The sequence below is a fragment of the Ictalurus furcatus genome, chromosome 10, assembly GCF_023375685.1.
Source record: "Ictalurus furcatus strain D&B chromosome 10, Billie_1.0, whole genome shotgun sequence".
Lineage (NCBI taxonomy): Eukaryota > Metazoa > Chordata > Actinopteri > Siluriformes > Ictaluridae > Ictalurus > Ictalurus furcatus.
Genome location: NC_071264.1, coordinates 18,019,655 through 18,041,415, shown reverse-complemented (window position 1 = coordinate 18,041,415; position 21,761 = coordinate 18,019,655). Strand labels below are relative to the sequence as shown.

General features: G+C 38.2%; 1 protein-coding gene across 1 annotated transcript in view; it reads right to left on the bottom strand.

The window, feature by feature from the left end:
• Positions 1–21,761, bottom strand: part of map1sa (microtubule-associated protein 1Sa) — a 30,230-nt gene that overhangs the window by 3,448 nt on the left and 5,021 nt on the right. The window contains exons 2-6 of the mRNA XM_053634733.1: positions 17,856–17,957; positions 5,288–5,370; positions 4,312–4,452; positions 1,083–4,212; positions 355–569 (exon numbers count right to left, since the gene is read on the bottom strand). Coding sequence (XP_053490708.1) covers positions 355–569; positions 1,083–4,212; positions 4,312–4,452; positions 5,288–5,370; positions 17,856–17,957 — 3,671 coding nt within the window. The remainder of the gene's footprint in view (positions 1–354; positions 570–1,082; positions 4,213–4,311; positions 4,453–5,287; positions 5,371–17,855; positions 17,958–21,761) is intronic.

The window sequence follows — 21,761 nt, the reverse complement described above, 5'->3', positions numbered from 1 at the left end:
ATCAACAAACCAAAGCAGGAAAAGTTTCAATAATTCGCTCTTAAACATCATACAAAGGAACTCCTTGATTTCTTTGTTACTGGACACAAAACATAAATAATAAGTTACAAAACCTAAATAATATGAAGTTCAATAGGCTACATGCTAATGCTAGCTAGACATTTTGCTAGTGAGACTGATCAAGCTAGCAAAATGAATTTTAGCTCCCCCAAGACAAGGCTGATAAACATGCCATAAACATGGTTGGATGTAGTGATAAAATTTGCAAATGGACTGAGTTTTATGATTCTTTTTTTTAGAAACATGCCTGAAATAAAATGAAAATACATTAGCATAAGTTGAATTATTACTGACCTGTATGTCTGGCCAAGCCACCTTGCCTTCTAACAGAGATTCAAGGATGGGCTTCATGACAGAGTCCTTGTACGATTCTTCCCCACTTATTATATAGCAGGATGAGCGCACATGGCGGAAAAACTCCACGTCAACCGTAGACGCTGCAAAGCCAGAGGGTAGGTATGCTAGGTCCAGACAAACTGATGCAGCATTTGACTTGTTACCCACTGTACCTGCAAATAGAGGAGATGCTAATGATATTTTGGGTTGATTGGGTCTTTTAAAGAAATTGATAAAGTTCTACGATTAGATTTCTTACTTTCCTGGACATCCACTGCCCCACAGAGTTTCAAGTTTCTCTGTACTCCCAACACCTGATTCGGCTCATCTGATTACCAAACCCTGGTTTGTTAATTTATATTGGTTAACACTTTCATAAAAAGCAACTTACAACTGAGACAGGATACATCTTTGGGTTAAGCGCCTTGCTCAAGGACCCAACTGTAGCAAATTGGTAATGTTGGGATTCAAATTCACAACATTCTGATCAATAGCCCAGAGCCTTAACACATCTGCGCCAGCATTTCTCCCAGTGATTAGCGTAAGGGGAAGTGCTTAAAGAATTAGAAGAAGAACAGAAAGCTTAAAACTCTGCAGGGAAGCTGGAGAACCTCCAGGACTGGCCTATAAGATTACCATTCAAAAACCTGACCCATACTGTAAAATAAAATCGGAGTTGTGCACACCTGATTGGGGTTTAGAACTTCCTGACATTGGTCTTGTGTTACCAATGGTACTACGAGAAGCTGACTTTGCATCCAAGCTTGATGATGACCTAATTGTACCACTTGTTGTTGCCTGAGAACCAGCCTTTGTCTTGCTACTTTGTGCTGAGGTATTTGCAGCTGCCATCTTCTGTGTGCCAGAAGTTGCTGGTTTTTTGGCCTTTGCAGCTACATTCTTTGAAGACTTGCCAAGGGAATCGGCTTCAGGGTCAACCATACAGGCGCCAGGCTGGGGTGGGAGGGGGGGCAAGTCCTTCATTGGTGGTGGAGGGGGATCTGGAGAAGAATGTGCCACATCCATGTGAAACGAGTGACTGCTGGGATGATCATGTGGATGATGGGGTTGGAAGAGGTCAGCAGACTCCTCATCAGAATCCAAATCTTCACTAATTGAAGGACACTCTCCGGTAGCTGGCGGGACATCAGAGTCTGAGACTGTAGGAAGGGAGTCGCTGATGGAGGTTGGCGTCGTCTCTTGGCCTTGTGGAGAATAGCAAACACTGTTACTGTTACACTGCGAAAGTGATTTAGCAGGCTCTTGAGACTTGTCACTCTCAGGCAAGAAGTTGTGAGCACCTGGGCAAGTTAACCCTGTTTGGTTGTCTGGAGATTTGTGATGCTCAAATTCACATGGAGATACCAAACAAAGATCGACATCATGAGGTGGCATATCAGGGAGGAGACCTTGTGGGCCAGAGAGATGTTTCTCAGGCCCGTTATAGTTCTTGTCACCATTATGGAATGTTCTTAAAGGTAATGACATATGCGCTTTTGAATCACTTTCCACCAAATGTCCATTGGTGTATACACTGTCTTCAGTTTGTCCAACAGGGGGGACTACTTGGTCGAAAGAAACTGATAAAGAATTATCAACTTCAGTTGAGTGTGGAGAACCTTCCTCAGCAGGCAGGGACGTGACTGTGGAGGAGGCATCTGGGAGTATGTCCTTAAAAGATGTGGAGTTGGCAGTCACATGACTTTTTGAGCTAACTGCCTCATGAGTATCTTCAGGACCAACGCCTTGATGATCATTTTCAGGATATTGACAGAAAGACGCCTGTCCTGCACAGTTTGCTAGAGACCCCGTTTCAAGGGCTTCATCTATTAACCTGTTCTCCATTGGTGTGAGCTCAAAATTGACACTCTTCTCACTTTTTGGAGTCTTTGCAAGTGGTGAAGGAGTTCCCAGTGCAGAATGAGAGGCAGACAATGTCTCTGTACATCGAAATTTCTCTGGAGTTTCCGACAAGTTTGTTCCACTTTGTGCTCCATTCAACTGATGTTGATCTTTCTCAGCTTGCTCAGTGCCTTTAACAACAGAACCTAAACAATTCCCTTCTTCATCCAATACTCGATTTTCTAGTTTTAACTTCTCAAAGTCTGCACCAATATCCTCAGACAACTGTTGATCAGAGTTTGGTTTCAGATTGTGCCCTTCAATATTCTCTGCTTTTGACTTCATCCCTTTAGATAAACTTTCCTTTTTAGTGATTGTCAAGTCTTTCTTTAAAGACCCATTCTTGCCTGATTGTTTCCTCGCATCTGCGGACATGCCTCCAGAGGTTTTCTTAGCATCCTTAACAACTGGTTTAGTTGTCATTTTCTTCTCTTCTGGTTTAACATCCTTCTTAATCTCTTTCTTTATTTCAGGTTTAATATCTTTTTTAGGTTTGGATCCCAACTCTTTCTTCATGGGTTCCTTCTTTTTCTCAACATTTTCGTCTTTCTTAGAAAGACTTGTCGAGGGTCGTTCCTCTTTCTTCTTCACTTCTTTCTTCTCTTCTTTAACAGGCTCCTTTTTAGCCAATTGCTTTTCAGGCTTAGAGATTCTCGGTTTCACCTCATCTTTTGGCTTTGCTTTTTCTTCCACTTCTTTACTCTCTTTTTGGCCTGTTTCACTTATAGATTTGGCTTTGAGTTTAGTGTCTTGTTTCTTTACGTCAATTCTGCTTACCTTGTCTTTGGTGAGGTAGGCACTTCCGGGTCTTGAGTCTTTGGTGAGAGACTTAAGACTCTCTTTGCTCTCTGTTCGCTTTGGTTGCTTATCGGGTTTAGATGATTCAAGATCCTTTAAACTCACCACTGGGTGCTTAAGGAAGTCTAGATGTTTCAACCTCTCCAACCCATCAAATATCTTTGCCTGTGGTGTGCAACCAGGGAAGAGAGCACGGACAATTTTTTCCTGAGGGCTAGCAGGATGCCATACCAACAGTGCACATATTGAAACCAGGCAGGGTAAAGGAATCTCTGAACCCTTCACACCAGAGGCACTACTAGGCCATTTTTGCATAAACGTTTCTAGTTCTTTACTACCTTTGACTGGATTAAGAACATACAGTTCCAAACGACCAACTCCCATCTTCTGAAAGAGGATCAGCGGTTCAATATTTGGACCGTTAGGACGACTGAGGGATTCTGGAGAGATAGATAACCTGTCTAGATGTTGTAGTGTAAGTGAAACCTGATCACAGCCACGAAAGACCCTAGGATCACATAGGAGTGTCTTAAGTCTTTCAGGAGCATTAAGGAACACAACCCCGATTTCTGGAGATATTAAGTTCCTTTGCCAATCTTCATTGCTCTGAGAGCCAGCCGAATCCTCTTCTTCTTGCTCTGCCATTTTTCTCCGGAGGAAGCTGTTCATACCTGGCAAGTTATCTGCACCAATGTGCGTCATCAGTATGGAGTCCACTCTGTCCAAATGTCTCACCAGTTTCCAAAAACATGAGCGTGGATTAGACCCACCGTTGACCAAGACGTTAAAACCATTTACGGCAAAGAAGGCAGAGTCCCCTCTACCACCAGGAAACACATAGCAGCAAGGACGCGACAGTTTTAGAAAGCCAACCGTGCTAGGAGGCTCAAGGAGCTCAAAAGCCAACCGAGGTTCGAGAGACTCGGAAAGATACTCCGTAAACTCCTGCAGACCTTCCATCTCGGGTAGCACTGGTGGTGGGTTGGTCTTGATTTCAATAAAGTCTTGCAAATTGTGCTTTTCCAACATAGAGCTCTTCCATGATCCAGATACAGGGCAACTCAGTGTGAGGCTTGCTTTGTGTGTAGGGTCTGCAGAGCTTAACATCTCACCTATCTGCATTAGAATTAAAAATAAAAATGTTATGCTGCGTGGCAATTTTGACACAGAAATCAGTGGGGTATTACAAAATGGATATTATTTCCAGTTCCTCACCTCTTCATGAGCAAATATCTGGATGAAGTCATTAAGTGAAAAGCACCCAGTTTGTAATACAAGGTCACCAGAGTCTTCCACACACTGTCCGGCGAGAATCAGCAGCTTGTGACGAGACACATCGGTAATAAGCCGACGGACCTTTGAAATGGAAAAAGCAAAACAAAACAGGAAACCAATAGAGGTTAATTTACCATACAAAGTATTACCACACAAAAATGTTAGATTATGAATATTTTAAATAATTGTGTGATGGCCTGGAAAAACTCTTCACATGGTGAAATTGACATTTTCTACATATTTCCTGAACTGAAAGATGTTTGTGTAATGCTTGCATCTCAACCAGAAGTTCAAATATTTTAAAGATCTCCATTTTGATAAATGAGTTGATGGTGCAGGACATTGACACACACTAGCCAATTAAAAACTGAGGGTTGTGTCAGTTTTGCTCCAGCACATCCAACAACTTGATCAAATCGCACACCGTGTTTTAGACAACTGTAATCAGGCTATTTTACCACTATGCTTGTTCGGTCATTACACGATGTGATCTTTGCAGGCAGATGCCCAGGCAAGGTTTGAAAGTAAATAAATAATTTTTAAAAAATGTCGTTTTATTGTCGTTAAAGCCCGATTTATTTTTGCCTTTCCCCCCCCCCCAGAATTCAGTCACAGCGATATCTGAACGTTTTCCCAGACCTCCACAAAATGGAGTTGGATTGAGAATGTCAAGAGGATGCGGAAAAATTACGTTTACACTTCAATTAGCTGAACACTTTACACTGGTAAGGAAGTGAAAAATATCTGAGTTATTGCAGATCAAATAATCAAAAGGACACCACTATTTTGTGAATTTCCTTCAGGGATTAATTAAGTGATCTATCTAACTATTTTAAGCAAAGCAGTTTTGTAATGCTTGTTAGTTAAGAAAACCTCATAATAATTAAACAAAAACACAACACTGGTGATGTCTGACCTCTGAACACACCAAACTGTGGGATGGATTCACAACCACCTGGGTCTCCAGAACATCTCCACTGTGCTGCAGTGTCCTCTGGCCTGGACAGAAAGAGTAGGGTTAGGGTGGGGGAATTCGTTGATTAACTGATTATCAAAAACATTAGTTGTAGCCTTACTTATAACATGCAACAACCATCTCTGAAATTAGCATAAAGAATTTTTTTTTTAAAAAAATAACTATGCAAGCACATAAATGCTTCCAGTACCATAAACATAATATATTTATTTCATTACTGAATGAAATGAACTATTCAAGTATAGAAAAAGAACATCACTTTTATGTCAAAGGGAAAAATAGACTATATGTATATTACTGGAAGCACAAAATTAAACCAAGCTGTGTCCTGAATAACCCGCTTGTGGAGGACTGATTTAAACCCTGATTGTGTTTAGATTGTAATTTTGTCCCCACTATTGCTGTGAGACAAACCACTTCAGGAATGCACAAGAGTGCTTGCAGAAACACACTAGAGCTTTACACGGTAGCACCATTTCCCCTATTTAACCAGCCTCCTAAGGCTCTAACGGATGCAAGTAAAAAGTTCTTGATGATAAACATTTGCAGTGATGAGATCTATGTTACCTAGAGGCAAAATGCTGAAATGGAAAGTAATAATGCTGTCCATGTTCTGCCTTAATGCAGCAGGCAAAACTGAAACACTGAAATCCTTCTATTACAGCCCATTTTATACCAAAGCTCTATCGAATTTTCTAGAACAGCACCTCTGACAGTAGTGCGACTACAAATGGCAAGTTTATATTAACACACTCATTCTAATACGTTATCGTTTCTATAGTAACAGCTCATTCACAGGGACTTTTATGTTGGGTAATCCGCATTAAATTATTTTTTTAAAAAGTGTGCAGTTAAATAGCCTTACATACTTTTGACTTGAATTGTATTAGTTTTGACATTTTAGCCCCGGTTTCCGAGGTACCAAACATTTGAAAACATGCTCGCTAACACATTTATGATTGGTCTTTTCAATTCACCCGAGTCCTGTCCACTGAAAATAAACAGTCAGTCAGCTGTCACTTTGCTGTTTGCCAGTGTGAACAAAAAGTGATCTTGAACTGTTGAATGTAACCTTGAACATGACAGCAGACATGATAGGAAGGAACTTTATCCTTCCTGTACACAGACACTCTGCTGTTACAACAACTGTGCGAGTCAGAAACGTGTCATGTATTTAAGCCTGGAATGAAATTTCTTACAAACAAAAAGAGTTTACTTTTTAGATGCCTGGATTAAAAGTGTGACTGAGATCTCAACTATTTAAATGTGGGGTTTTCTTTCTTTCTTTTGAATATTAAGTATTCGAACGAGGAAAGCACTAAACTACAGCCAGCATGCCCCAGTTATTTTATTTATTTATATGTAAATAAATAAAATAACTAACATGTTGGCTGTGGTTTAGTGCTTTCTTCGTTCTAATACTTCATATTCAATAAAAAAAAAAAAAAACCTATGCTACAATGCAAATATAATCAAGTTCATAAGGTGTTTACCATTAAAGTCAGTGAATTTTTATACAGATCTGTAGGTGTTCCCCAATATCGAGGATAAGGAGGCTTTGAAGCAGAGTGGGACAATATGACAACAACAATAATAATAATAATAATAATAATAATAATAATAATAATACGATCCATTATGTAGCAATAAACTCCTCTGGAATAACTTGATATCAGTATTTTTAAAACAATTACAAACATGCAGCATTACTTTATTAACATTAACTAAAGGAATAGTTATAATTTTGTACTGAATCTTTAAAATGTTAAACACACAGTAAAACTTTTTTTTATTGAACCTTTAATTGAACACCTTCCTTGAAGAAATTGTAAAATCATTTAATAATTCTTTTAAATACTAAAATGTTGAAATACTGTGTTGAATCTTTAAACATTATAAAATGTTTTTAAAAAAATACGTTTTTATAATTTTATATATATATATATATATATATATATATATATATATATATATATATATATATATATATATATATATATAAATAAATTGTATGGAATATTTAAAATACATTAAAAAAAAACTCTAAATCTTTAAAATAGTAAAATGTTACAATTTTTTATTGAAACGTTAATGACTAAATCTTTAAAACTGAAAAAAGTTTTATGGAAGTAAAATGATTATACTGGATCTTTAAAACTGAAAAAGTTAATTTTGTACAGCTGTTAAATAATTTACTTTGTGTACAGCAAATAAAGCATCATCAAACTCGAAACTTATGTATCACAGAAATGTGGTTTGTAAATGTGATAGCCACACATACTATAGATCTTTCATTTTTTATCACAGTAATAAGAGACTGAAGGTTAAACACAGTATCTGCAATTGAGAATAAGTGTGTGTGAGCGATTAATATTCTGACAATTTATTTTCCTTTGCAGCCCAGTATAAACTGAGTCAGCTTTATTAAGGTGTCGGATCAAATGAACCCATATTTGTAGGACTTTATCTGCATTCATGGCATATTCTCATGCTGATTCTGCTGATCAATGCAATTTGTCTCCAGTAAACACCATTTAGAAAACAAAGACAGCAGATTTTCAGTGTTAATGTCTAGTTAGTTTAGTATTAGCCAAACACAGATAAAATCTTTGTTAAAAAGTGCCAAGTACAATATTAGGCTTATGATGAGGTTTTATATATTAAATAGGAAGTAATTATGGATTATGTGCATATTTAATATAACAATTCATACCACAGTGCTTGACTGTTGTCACAGCATTGATTCGTTTTATAAATTGGTGAAACAGTGAAGTTTTAGTTTTCGATTTTGGTTTCTCGCTAAAATGAATAACTGCATGAATGTCTTCTTCACTTCAAAAGAGAAAAAAGAAGAAAGGTTGGTGAAAAAAAAAAAAATTGTTTACGGCTGCTACAATGTAAATAAGAACCTATTTTGCAGATGTTCCACAACATTAAATGCAACTATTAATGGAAAAAAAGAACGACATGCTGTTCTTTAACTGCTATAAAACTAATCGCTGAGATACAAGAGGAACAAAAAAAAACTTTGGGACATGTCATAGGAAGGCAGTAACAGTAACTCTGCTTCATCACACCAGCCGGTCACTGATTAAGTTCTTATAACAGCATTAATATTGGATGCAATGGTGGGGAAAATGCAGTCACAGCTGTTTTTATTAAGCAGCACAGGAAGTTTTTACAAGGGCGACCAACCTCCAACGTGGAACAGGACACTCCAACCAACACACACACACACACACACACACACACACACACACACACAGCCAAAAATAAGCAGCAGTGTTCAAAAGTAGGAGTGAATTAAGTGATAAAGATTAAACTGAATAAACAAGGGAACGAATGAGCAGACACTTAGAAGCCCATATTAGGGCACTGTGATTAGCTGTGTGTAGTGCATCAGTGTATACACCGCTAATGCCAGCTCAATAAACACAGTCAGCACACTCACACAGAGACTCATGACTAGGCTCCGAGTGAGTATCTATTGATGTCTGCTGAATATTTAATTTTTTTTATTGAATTTTCCAACAGGGTCTGACTGTAAACCAATAAAAGGGTGGATTAGAAAAATGAAAGCCTGCGAGACAAGTTCACCTCTTGGAACACAGGAAAGATTTTTTTGGGGGGAGGATTATTGGGATTTGCAGGGGGTAGGGGGAGAAGGAGGAAAGGCTTGTTCACCCATTTCTATACACCAGAGTGAGTTTGAGTCCCTTTCACTCCAGTCATCGGTATATGCACTCTGGCCAATTACAAAAACCTTAAAAGTAATGTACTCTTTGCAGTAACCTTAAAACAGAAATGGTTCTGTATGCTGTAGAAGTGTGTGCACTTACACTTGGCTTGCCATAGCCCATGTTTGCAGAAAAGCTTTAGCTTTCATTCTGATTATTTGATTTAAAACAAAAACAAAAATTCCCCATTTTCTCCATAATTTGGTACTGGCCAATTCATAGAATAGCTCCCAACCAGGGAAAGTGAAGGTTAACACATGCTTCCTCCGAGACACGTGAAGACAGACCACCACACGGTTTCAAACTGCTGCTCATGCTGCACTACAGGACAGCATAACACAATCACCATTTTGATGTTTGACCATTTATGGAGTTTTATGGGCGTGGCTAAATGTAAATCAAGCTGGCAAAGTGCTTGGTAATTTATGGCTGATTTAGCCGATTTCAGCATACGTACATACTAAGAATTTTGTAGACCAGGTAAGAACTTATAATTCAGTTTGGCCGACAAAAAAAACAAAAAACAAAAAAACAAAAAAACCCCACTATATATTAAAATATTGACAAAGAATTTGAAGCAATTGATATAATAACTGCCTTGAAATAAACACACAAAAAAAATGCAAGCAAGACTGTGTGTGTAAAAAAAGTAACAATGCAGGTTCATGGAAGAGAAAGTAAATGAAAGACAGAGAGACAGATGGTGTGTGCGGAGTAGAGAGAAAGTAATGTCTCTGATGTCATGCATTCCTCAGCAGCTGCTCGTCTGTTACTCAGCCTCCTGCCTGGAAGTGACTAGGGCAGCACACACACACACACACACACACACACACACACACACACACACACGTCTGAGGACGCATTCCAAACCACAAGAGCTCTAAATAATATAAATGAATAATATAGTGCAATAAACAATGTAGTCTACTAAGCCATCCATCATTTAATAATTAGGGGTGTCAAAACTTATTTTATTCTTCAAACTTTAATATTTACACAACTCAAGCTAAAACTCTACAGTTAAATATTTTCCCCTTGTAGTTTTAATTGCCAAATAATTTCTTTATACCATACAGAATTTTTCTTTTGAATTAAATAATTTTGACAAAGCACCACCTACTTATTTTACTCTGAAACTATTTATACACTTTAAAAAAAAAAAAAAAACCTTTAAAGAACAAAAGCCTGTTTTAATTGTTTTCAGGATGGATCTAAAGAAATATTTAAAAACTTCCTTTGCACAAAAAAGGTGATAAGATGTGAAAAGACGCAGGTGTGGTAGAGACCAGGCAGCAACGTGAAGCGTAATAAAATGTGTGACAATGTTCATCCCTTAGCTAGAGACAATCCACGACTAGCTCAACTCGTTTTCTACAAGCAGTGTTGGACCAGCGTAAAAAACTAACTATGTAACTGTGCGTGTATCAGACACACAAGTTTAGAGAAGCAAAAGAATCAGCTGTATTACACTCTTAAACAGAGTTGCTAAGTGGAGATCTCAGCCAGATCCTGTTCACCTTTGTGCGAGTCAAACAAGAATGGCTTACTGAAGCCATCACCTTTGGTATGTATTGGCTCTTGGTGCCTCTGTCTCAGTCACTGAATTGACGACCATCATTCATGATGTAATCATTGTCAGAGTCAAATGTAAATATAAGGTCTTAGATGTGGATATTCTTTTAGCTCTATGATAATCAAGTAGTCAGTGATATAGTTATGATGATTGGATTAAGAGCTGGTGAAACTCCATGGTCTGGGGAGGGTTCCTACAACTGCTAACTTCCTTTGTACACTTTGTTTACAGTCATCAACTGACTTCTTTGTCTTTTCATGGAAGGACAGTCCTCTAAATATCTTTAAAACTACAATGTATAGTTTGTTTTAGACTTGATGTCTGTAGCACAAGAAAGCAGGTTCTGACCTGTAGACTGATTCTCCTGATGTTCTACAATAAAGAATCCTGCTGAAGCTTTAGCGAGTCTCCTGGTCTTCGTTTCTGAGTTTCCAACACTGGCTAGTTAGTATTAGCTAGAGACTGGATAAGTAGCATGTTTCTTGCCCAGAAAGCTAGCTCTGTACCAGAAAAATGCTATCCTCTAAATGCAAAAAGTTTAAAGTAGCCACTTAGAGTATTAAAATTGCACCATTTGATGTTCCATCATTTCCATTTTGCATGTTTATATTCTACAGGTCACATTACGTTAACTATGACTTTTCAGCCTGATTAATTAGATTTCAGTTAATTGACCCTGTGGGCGAAGCTAATGACCATTTGTGCACTACTGATAATGCACAATTTGAGACACAACCCAACAGTAATTGGCATGTCTAGCCACAGAAGGGAATCCTACCAGCTGATCGTATTATAAGTAAAAGGTCAATAGCTGTAAGCTAAAAGAACCCTGTTCTGTTGCTTGAAGTGTAAATCATATGACTCTCATCCCTGAAAGACACACACAAAGTGAAGGTTACTCACAGTGTGTGTTAATATTTGAATGAAAAAACACTGCTACATTTCACAGGTGAGAGGAGAGCAGCATTTCCCTGCAGCTTGGTTAACTATGCAAATGAAACCATTTCTTAATTTCTCCATTAATAGTAATAAACCGGTTAAACCACTGCATAGCACATGATTTAATGCATGACATCTTTTTAGGACTATTTCACTTTTGAGTCAGTGAACCAGAATTAAGGCCCTTTCTTCAAGTCGGCGCTCCTTTAAAAGCAAAATAAATAATTAATTCATTAATTTGCGGTTGTTAGGTCATTTAAGATTATATTTATACCTTTATACCACATACCTTTCTATATTTCTATAACAGTGCTTTTGAATCCTGCGATCTGATTTGTCAAAAGGTATCAATTAAATTTAAAAGCACACATTCTAATATGTTTCTATAACAGCTCGTTTACAAGGGCCTGTATGGCAAACGCGCAACAAAAATGGATTAAAACTTGTGTAAATGTTGATATGGTGACATTTATGGAAGGAGTCTCCAGTGTCAGCTCTTTGTAACAGCCAGAGGAAAAGCTGTGGTAAATCTTCAGGACTTTGCGAAAGCCGCATATTTGTTTGGTCTCATCTTCAACTTTGTGTGTGTGTGTGTGTGTGTGTGTGTGTGAGTGAGAGAGCATGAAAGAGAGAGTGAGTTGAGAGAGAGAATGCAAACTAAATCCTTGTGCATGTTCCACGAGTACAACAGGTCATAAGTAAAAACTAATCATTGGAAAATTGTGGTACAAGAGGAACAACAAATAAAAAGACTTCACTTATAGGAAAATAATCAACAATTCATATAACAGCACCCCCCCACACCCCCAGTTTATTCCTAAACAGGAAATGTGATGTGTATAGCTTGAGTTCATATCACTTTGACTAGTAAAAAACGTTGCAAAATGTTGGAATTTCTGTACTGTCCTGAAGTCTGCGAACCACTCTAGATTTGACGTTCATGTCACACCTGGTAAAAGATGACATGATGGATGTGAACAGTTCTGCCTCAATGATTGGTATTGTTTTTGTTTGATTTTTATGGGTGTTTTTGTTACACAAGTGAATATTGCCCCATAGACACCAAGTACAGGTGTGAACAAGTTGCAATGCGTGTCAGACGTGTAGTGATCCAATCACTCAAACCACCTTCAGAGTTGGACTGGGATGCATAGGACCACATATATAATTTTCAGTGTGAACACAAAAGCACCTCAATGCATCCTGGACAGTCAGGAAAGAACCTGATATGCTTCATTGTCCTAGCCAAAAAATACATAATCATTGCGAGACCATCTGAAAATCGCACTGAACGGTGTACACACGAAAGCAGCTGCTTTCATAGCTTCTTTAGTCTCATCTCCTGATCACTTATTAGTTTTGTCAACAGACCACATGATCAAAAAGTTTAAAACAGCCCGTAAAAGGTAAATGAGATAAGATTCACAGGACATTTCTGCCTGAAAACAAGACTGAGCGGAAGACTGACATAAATGTGTGACACCCTTCCTCCAATGGAAACGATGCATGAAATCCAATCAAAAGCGGCCACTGGAGACACATTATAAATGCCAGGTGTACACGGCTATGCATTTCAGCTGTTCACTTGTGATCAGATCAGTTGAGACTGATGTTAATAACAGGTGAACAGGGCATCAGTGTGAATGTTGCAGTGGATGTTGTCTTTCTGCACTTTGTATGGAGACTTTTATTATATTTTGTTCTCCAACATCCTCCTTCCTTTAGCAGCTGATAATCGGTCATCTCATCATGATGGAGAATTCGTGTGCCACGTGTTCACAATCCAGCATTAGATGATTTAAAGGTGGGGAAGAACAGCTGCACCATCAGCTGCTCAGATCTTCACTTCCAGTCTCGTCTAGAATTCCATTCCAATCTTCCAAACCATGCCTCGTACTTCCCAACCCTTCCCATCCACTTCACGCGTTTTCCCGATGAAGACAAGATAAGATAAATAGTGTGAAATTGTGTCACAATAAACATTTGAGAGATCACAGTATCAAAAAAAAATTAGGGCTGCAACTAACGATTATTTTGATAATCCGTAGATTATTTCTCAGATTAAGCGGTTAGTGGGATTAAAAGGCCAATTTTTATTTGCTGTATTTATTTAAAAAAAAAAAAAGAAAAGAAAAAAAGTGAAAGCTATTTCATATTCTGCTGATGTTGTCCTTCAAAACATTGTGCAAATTGAATGCTATGAAAAAAGTTTATTAAATGTATCTATGTGGACCATGTACAAAGGGTTTAAAAAATAAAATAAATAATTATAGGTAGAATGAAAAAAAAACTGATTGCCCACAAGCTTTAAAGCAGACATTAAAATCACTATATTAAAATACTAAAAAAATTAAAAACAAAAGCACAAACTACGTGATAACTGGTAAGAGGCTGAATGTTCTGCAGTAGCACATTCACTCATCTGAACACAGTAACATGTTATTTTATTATAACACACATCTTACATTTATATACAATGACATGTTATAACCCCATTACAGTTACTGCGCACAAACACAAATATCACTAAATACAGCGTCAAACAACATATTTGATCAAAATGTATATTTTAGACAGAGTTATTCCGTTTCCTTTCTATCGCGCGCTGTTTGATTGACGCGCATGCGTGGACTCATTCAGTGAAGTTTAATGGAGACTCGCTTGCTGTCAGGATGAGACTTTATGTAAAATGGAAATACTGGCGTGAATTTCTAACATTTACAGATAAGGATATAAAGGTAAAAACGTCATTACTGAGCTGAAGAAAACATGAGTGGAACACATTAAACAGCACATGCATCTGTCACAGCATCCGACACAAGCCGCGTTAATACACTTACAGGTTTGTTTGACACGCTTAATATAAAATACTCATGTTTTGGATGATCTGGATCGCGCACTTTTCCCGCAGCAGCAGCACATTCTGTGACCTCCGCTGTTTTTCAGATGTTTTATTCATAGAAATGCGTTTTTCACCATAGTGAAGTGACGTCACTGATGGGGGCCAACCACAGTGACAGCACAGACCCAACTAACCCATCATGAAATTCGATTATTTTAGTGATCGATTAGTTGTTGCAGCCCTATATATCTATCTCACACACACACACACACACACACACACACACACACACACATACAGTATCTCACAAAAGTGAGTACACCCCTCTCATTTTTGTAAAATGTGGTGAACTCCATGCCCAAGAGGGTTAAGGCAGTGCTGGAAAATAATGGTGGCCACACAAAATATTGACACTTTGGGCCCAATCTGGACATTTTCCCTTAGGGGTGTACTCACTTTTGTTGCCAGCGGGTTAGACATTAACGGCTGTGTGTTGAGTTATTTTGAGGGGACAGCAAATTTACACTGTTACACAAGCTGTACACTCACTACTTTACATTGTAGCAAAGTGTCATTTCTTCAGTGTTGTCACATGAAAAGATATGATCAAATATTTACAAAAATGTGAGGGGTGTACTCACTTTGTGAGATACTGCATATATTAGAGATGTCACGAGAACGAATACGTCGGTACCAATATTCTTAAAATGTGACGGTACTTGTTTTTCTGCAGTAGTGTTAGCACCGTTTGTAACAAAAGTACCGTGGTTGTGATTCTTCCAAACCTGAAGGGGGCAGCAAATATGCGCAAGTGTTTTAGTCAGTCCACAAGTGGTGAAGAAGAAGAGGAATGCCTACAAGCACACGGGAAAAACTACAGAAGTTTAGCTTAGCTTAACAAGTTTAGCTCCGCCCCGACTCGTTGAGAGGAAAGCTAGAATCGGTTTCCGGTGTGCAACCGATGCTATCGTTCATTTCAAACAAAGCGAGGAAACACCTGGAATTTGGCGATGCACCTGAAAGACGGTCCTATATATTATGTTTGTTTGAGGCAGCTGGCATTGTGGCCGTGAAACCAGCTAACGTTATGCTCCATGTAATGTTTGCGATAGCCAGTTATTTGTTAAAGATGCTAACGCATTGCAATGTTATAAACTACCTCCTAATGGGCCTCCATGTATCGCCATTCAGCCCGTGTCCTGTCAGCTAGATTTTTGGTATTGTGACATCCCTAGGGTGCATATTTTATATATTTATATTATATTATATTATATTATATATATATATATATATATATATATATATATATATATATATATATATATATATATATATATATATATATAACTATATATATATATATATCACACACACACACACCAAACTTATTGGAAGCAGTTGGTTGAGGTTATTTTGTACTAAATCCTAAAAATTGCAAAACAGTAACAGTTTCTATAGATTTTCCCTCCTTTACTGTAATTTTATGTAGGTATTTGTAGCAATAATTTTTTTTTACAATTTTCCACAGGATTATCATTTTTTATTATTATTATTAATATTATTATTCCAACACTACTGTTGTGCTGGCAGGTTGTTAGAAAACCTACAGTGTATATCATGATACACAGCACATCATAGACATGTTATCCAGTATTGTTATACATTTTTGATGTATCGCCCATCCCCATTTCACCCTAACAACCTAGGAAGAAGCCATGATAAATCCTCATATTCTGAAACATGATGCAACCGAATTAACACAAGTTCATCCAGTTCTAGTCATAGTCTTCGCATTTCGCCATTAAAACCATCGCAGGGTTGCATCAGGGAAGCAGGGGAAAAACAAGACTTTTGTAAGAAGTACCCACATTTCCTGCTGTCTAAAATCTAACCATTACATCATCAACTGTGGGTGATGACTGAAGTGAAGTGTAAAAATAACACCCCATGGAAGGCTGTGCAAATTTTCCTTCTGGCTCTGAGAACCATTTCAACATCACATTCTTCAAAACACAAAACCATCAGAGATTAAAGAGCAAAGTTAAAGTTTTGCTAGCATCACACCAATAAAATGGTCATTTTCAATCATATTAAGTCACATTGTTCTTATTTTAATTATGGTTATGCCAATTACCAATTGCCATGGCAACAAAATTATTCCGGCTCCAAGCCTTTGACAACACCGCTTCCTGGTTTTTACACCAGCAACATTAAACAGTACAGTAAATCCTATACGGACATGTAACGAGGCAAGAGATTTGTAATAATGTGGTCAAATCTTAGCATGCTTGGTACAAACAACACAAAGTTAACTCTGATGTTTCATAAAGACGAGGCCTGTTAGATATACAACCCTGCTTTGATAACTAGCACTAAACTGGTTTTGGCCAATGGTGCTATGGTTTGTAAATGATTCAGAATATCAACTTGTTCATCTTGGGGTTTTTTTGCCCAGCACTGGCTTGTGGGGGGAAAAACCCTGAATCAAAGCATAGACTACCCCTGAGAAACACTTGAGTCCTTGCATGTTCATTCTCACAAGGCTACTTGCCACGAACATGCATCCCAAGGACGCAAGTCCAATTTTGTTGTTCTTGGTCTTGAATTTCTTGTGGTCAAGAAACGGTTCGTTTTGGTGGAAACAGAAAAATTGTTCCAGACTGAGCTATAAGAGTGAAAGACAAGGGTGGAGTTGTCATTGTGACAACACCACAAGCAGCCCAGGCTTCTTACATGAACAACATTAACACAGAATAAATTATAATTAAAACAAAACCACTCAGGAGTCAGGTTAAATCTAATAATTTAAAACTATAGTCAGACGAAGAAGTTATTACCACACCTGCCAAAGGAATAACGTTTAGTCTCTGCAAGCAAGGATCAAAACGCAGTACATTTTGGATATAATCCTCTCACAAATCACTCAGGTCTCTACTCCACCGTTTAAACGCGTTTGCACTGGCAAAGGAGAACAGGAGCATTTACATAGCTTTCTAATTATAATTGCAAATAAGCCGAATGGTAAAGTGTTAGATTTGACATGTCCACCCAATTAATCCTCTTCTGTCAAAAGTGCAGCTTTTTTTGTCTCATGTGCCATTTTTATCTTTTTTTTTACCTTTATAAATTTTTTTTTTTTTTTTTTTTTTTTTTTAAACACTCCTAGTTAACTGATATTAACCACATTCTTGTCAAATGTTAGCAAAGACAAACATTGATAGATTTTATTTCACAGAAATGTGAAACTTGAGACATTCTGCATTTACTGCTACAAAAAGCAAGGATGCTGCGTCAATGCAATTGGCTCAAGACATTATGATTTTTAAGCATATTTAAGTGATAACTCTTGGCAGCGTACTCCTACATAGACACAAGGGGGGGGGGCATAGTTGTCAAGTCACATGGTTTAGCTCGTACCTTTGAGTTCCTCAGAGAAGAAAGCGGAGTGTCTGGAGACGAAGAGTTTGAGCTGCTCATCCAAATTACAGGAGGACAGGTCAACATCCCAGGAGCGAATCCCTACATCAAGAACAGAGATAAGAGAGAGACAGAGACAGGTCTGTTAGAGCGCATCAAGCATGCCGAGGTCAATTATTCATGCTCAAAGTTCACTTTCCCACAGACACAGCAGCCTTCACATGCAGAAAGACCAAATATAGAGCCGGGCGTGTCCCAAACAGAGCAGAAGAACGGCAGTGACACACTTCATGCGCCTTTTATTAAGGTTGAAGATTTGGCCATGGGGTACTCTCATATTGGGGCACAAATCTTCCCATCTACTAATATGTCATTTTATTTTCGTCCAGATCTGCAGTGTTGCTGTGAAGAAATTCCCAAAATACCTCGTTTATTTCAGTCCTGTCCAGACATACATCTCTAATTTTCAGCAAATGTTTGGCTCTTGCATTGGAAAGCGTGCACCAGCACTGTGCTTGCTCATCTTTACATGCACATTAAGAGATTCATTTACTGAAATAGTAAATACAAAATGGCGAATGAATTGAAAAAGCTTCTCAAATATTTAGTAGCTACAGGATGCATCACAAGGAAAATATTTAAAAAGTGGTTAAATGATAAACACTATTAAGATAGCTAGAGGATGAGGACCTCACGTTATAATTTCCACATTCCACGTCATAATTTACACAAAATCATGAAAATTCTGTAAATAAATTCATACTCCGATAACGTGAAGCAGTGGAAATTTCAAACTCAACGGTGCGTTCCTTTTATTACTGAGAGGACACTTTAATACAGGCAGCATGTCAATAAAAAGATTTGAATAAATACGTTGAGATGGTGACTTGTTCTGTAAGTAGACGTTGATGAAACCTTTATGGAAGAAGTCTCCAGTGTCAAAGCTGGAATTTAGCTGGAGAGATTGGTGAGGGAATAACCGTTTATAGCTGCTATACCCCATGTGAGAACACAAATTAACTTGTTAATATTAAATGCAACTATATACGGAAAAAATGTATGATGTCATTTGTTAATATAAAAAAAAAAAAAAAAAAAAAAAAAAAAAAATGGTTGGCAAATTGTTTTTTTTTTTTTTTGTTTTTTTTTTTTTAAGAGGAATAAGACACTTCAGGACATGCTGTAATGGGAAAATAACTTTGGAGAGGTAACAATATCTCCCTGTTGTTGATGGTTTTCCTTGAAGACGACACCGAGTATTTTATTGCTTATTTAATACATGAAAACCTAGCTACTGGATATGCTAAGGTTATTTATAGAACATGAATATTTTTGTCAGTGGATCAGTGCATCTCCTATAAACACACGATTCAAGGAAGGAACAGAGAGGAAAAACAGAACCTGAGAAAATAAATGCAGTCCATCACACTGATAAATGTGTTGTTATAAAAAAATAACCCACCAATATTAAAAAGCTTGCACTTCTCAGTGTTGATGGGTTTCTTCCCTCTCAGAAGAGGAAAAAGGTACAGTTTGCTCATCTTTCGGCTGGGTAAAATTAGCTCCAGGACGCTGTGGACTCATGTTTTGGACGTTTCGATATCCTGCCAGACCGTGGCCTTTGGCTCTCAGCATGCAATAATGAAATGTAATTGTCAATGTGACCTCGGAGTGCAGAGTAATTACATTGGCAGGGTAGCGGGTGGAGCACACAGCCATAATCACCGAGCTTTTATCCTCCACAGTAAACATTTGTCCTCTGAATAAAGCAGAAGCTGTATAAATGAGTTAACCAGGGGTCTCAAAGCACAAAGACCGCCATTATAACCACCGCTCTTAAACCGCTTTTGTGTAGGACTGAAACTGTTCACTGAGGAGGGAAAAACACTAATATTTAATTCCAAATATCCATGTTTAAACATGTGTAGCTCAGAAAAACAAAATAAAGCATACTTGATTATGCTAATAAAGCACAGCAAAGCTAAGTGAGTCAACAATTTCCTCAAAGAAAGCATAATATTGATCAGGAAACGCATCCTGTTTTCACCATACACGATCTGCAAAAATTTCAGTTTATGATCAAGCCGAACACAGTATTCGGTAATCAATAGTAAAATTCACAAAGGAGAAACCGCAAAGCATAAACTCCTCATACCTCTGACACTGGAGACTCCTTCCATAAACATGTAAACGATTATACATGCTTTTAAAAGGGGGGTGTGTGTAGCGTCTGCGGTACAAGTCCCTGTACATGAGCCATTGCTACAGAAACGCCAACATATTAGCACAAGCACGTTAGCAGCTGCACGTCTGTCAGAGTTGCCATTATAGAAAACTAAATCAAGTCATCCAGAAAGCAACAGCGATGTGCTGTAAAACTTTCTGCACTGAGTTACTGCAAGGCAATGTGAGTTAAACCCCCCCCCCCCAGACACAAGTATAACTAACATAGAAGACACAAACACGTTAACTCGCATTTAAATTTATTTCCAATGCCGTTTGTGGAAAATCTTTGGAAAACAGTTCCCCAACACGTGAATGTGGAAGCTTCAGTCTACATGGGACAAATACAGACGTGACCTCAGTTTTTTAAACCCGTCAGTTTTGCCAGATATAGCGCAGATGATGTAAAAGTCACCAGAGTTTGATTGAAAGTATTCAGCAAAGTCGTTTCTGGCAAACACACGCAGAGACAGTGACAGAACTTTCTATTTATTCACTTCCTGATGAGGTCACCTGCTGTCTCAGTGGTGAGAGAAGCAACAACAAGAGTTCTTCTGTTGATTTCCAACACAGCAATGCACAGAAGATAAGTCTTTTTAAAAAATTAAATTAAAATAAATAAATAAGTCAGCCTGAACCTGACTGACTGTACACACACTCGACCACCAGGCTGCAGCTGGACAACCAGCAATTCAGAGCGACTCCGGAGAAAAACAAAACGCTTCCCAAAGGATAAAATTACTTGTTTCATTCCCAAGCTGAATGAAAGCAAACCTGCAGAATACTGAGAATCATGCAGAATGCATTTAGATGGCTTCTTTCTGGATTAATGGGAATAAACAATTTAAGATGTGAAAAGAGCTGAACTTTTATCAAAGTTTATTGTACTGTAAAACAAACGATGTTTCGCTATATTGGAAAACGTCACATCATCTGACAGAACTAAAGACCACCACAACACTTCAGCATGGTTATTTTAGTTATACCACATCTACAGACCAGCATCTGTATAAATCTCAAAAAAATATGAGCACTTGTCCTCAAACACTGGGGCTAACCTCCTCTTCTGGGAATTGTTGGCATAGAGACCAAGCCTCCTTCATTGGGACCGACAGGCCCATAGGCCATGCCTCCTTCACTCTGACTGGCACATGACACGCCTCAATCATTAGGATTTTGATCTGCACATTCGTTGGGACTGAAGCATACAGACCACACCTTCATTATTGGGAATTAAAGACAAACCACATCTCTTTCAGTAGGACTCCAGCTAGAGGACAGCTACGCCTCCTTTATTATATCGGACAGGCACAGAAGCCACACTTTTTCCACGCTCACTGACGAGCACAGACACCATACCTCCTTTCATTATAACTGACAGCTAGAGACCACGCCTCCTTTACTAGGAATGAAAGACAGAGGCCATGCCTCCTTCATTAGGAGGTACAGCTATAGTGGACACACCTCATCAACTAGAATTGACCAGCACAGATGCTGTGCCTACTTCACTGGGAATGACAGTGGCCATGCCTTCATCACACACAAAGGCCACACCCCCTTCTTTGGCACAGAAGCCACACCCACTTCCCCTGGGACTCAAGTAGAGGCCACGCCTCCTTTACTACTGTTTTGCTCAAAGAAACAAAAGAAAAGAAAACTCATTTCATAATATTTTAACCATAA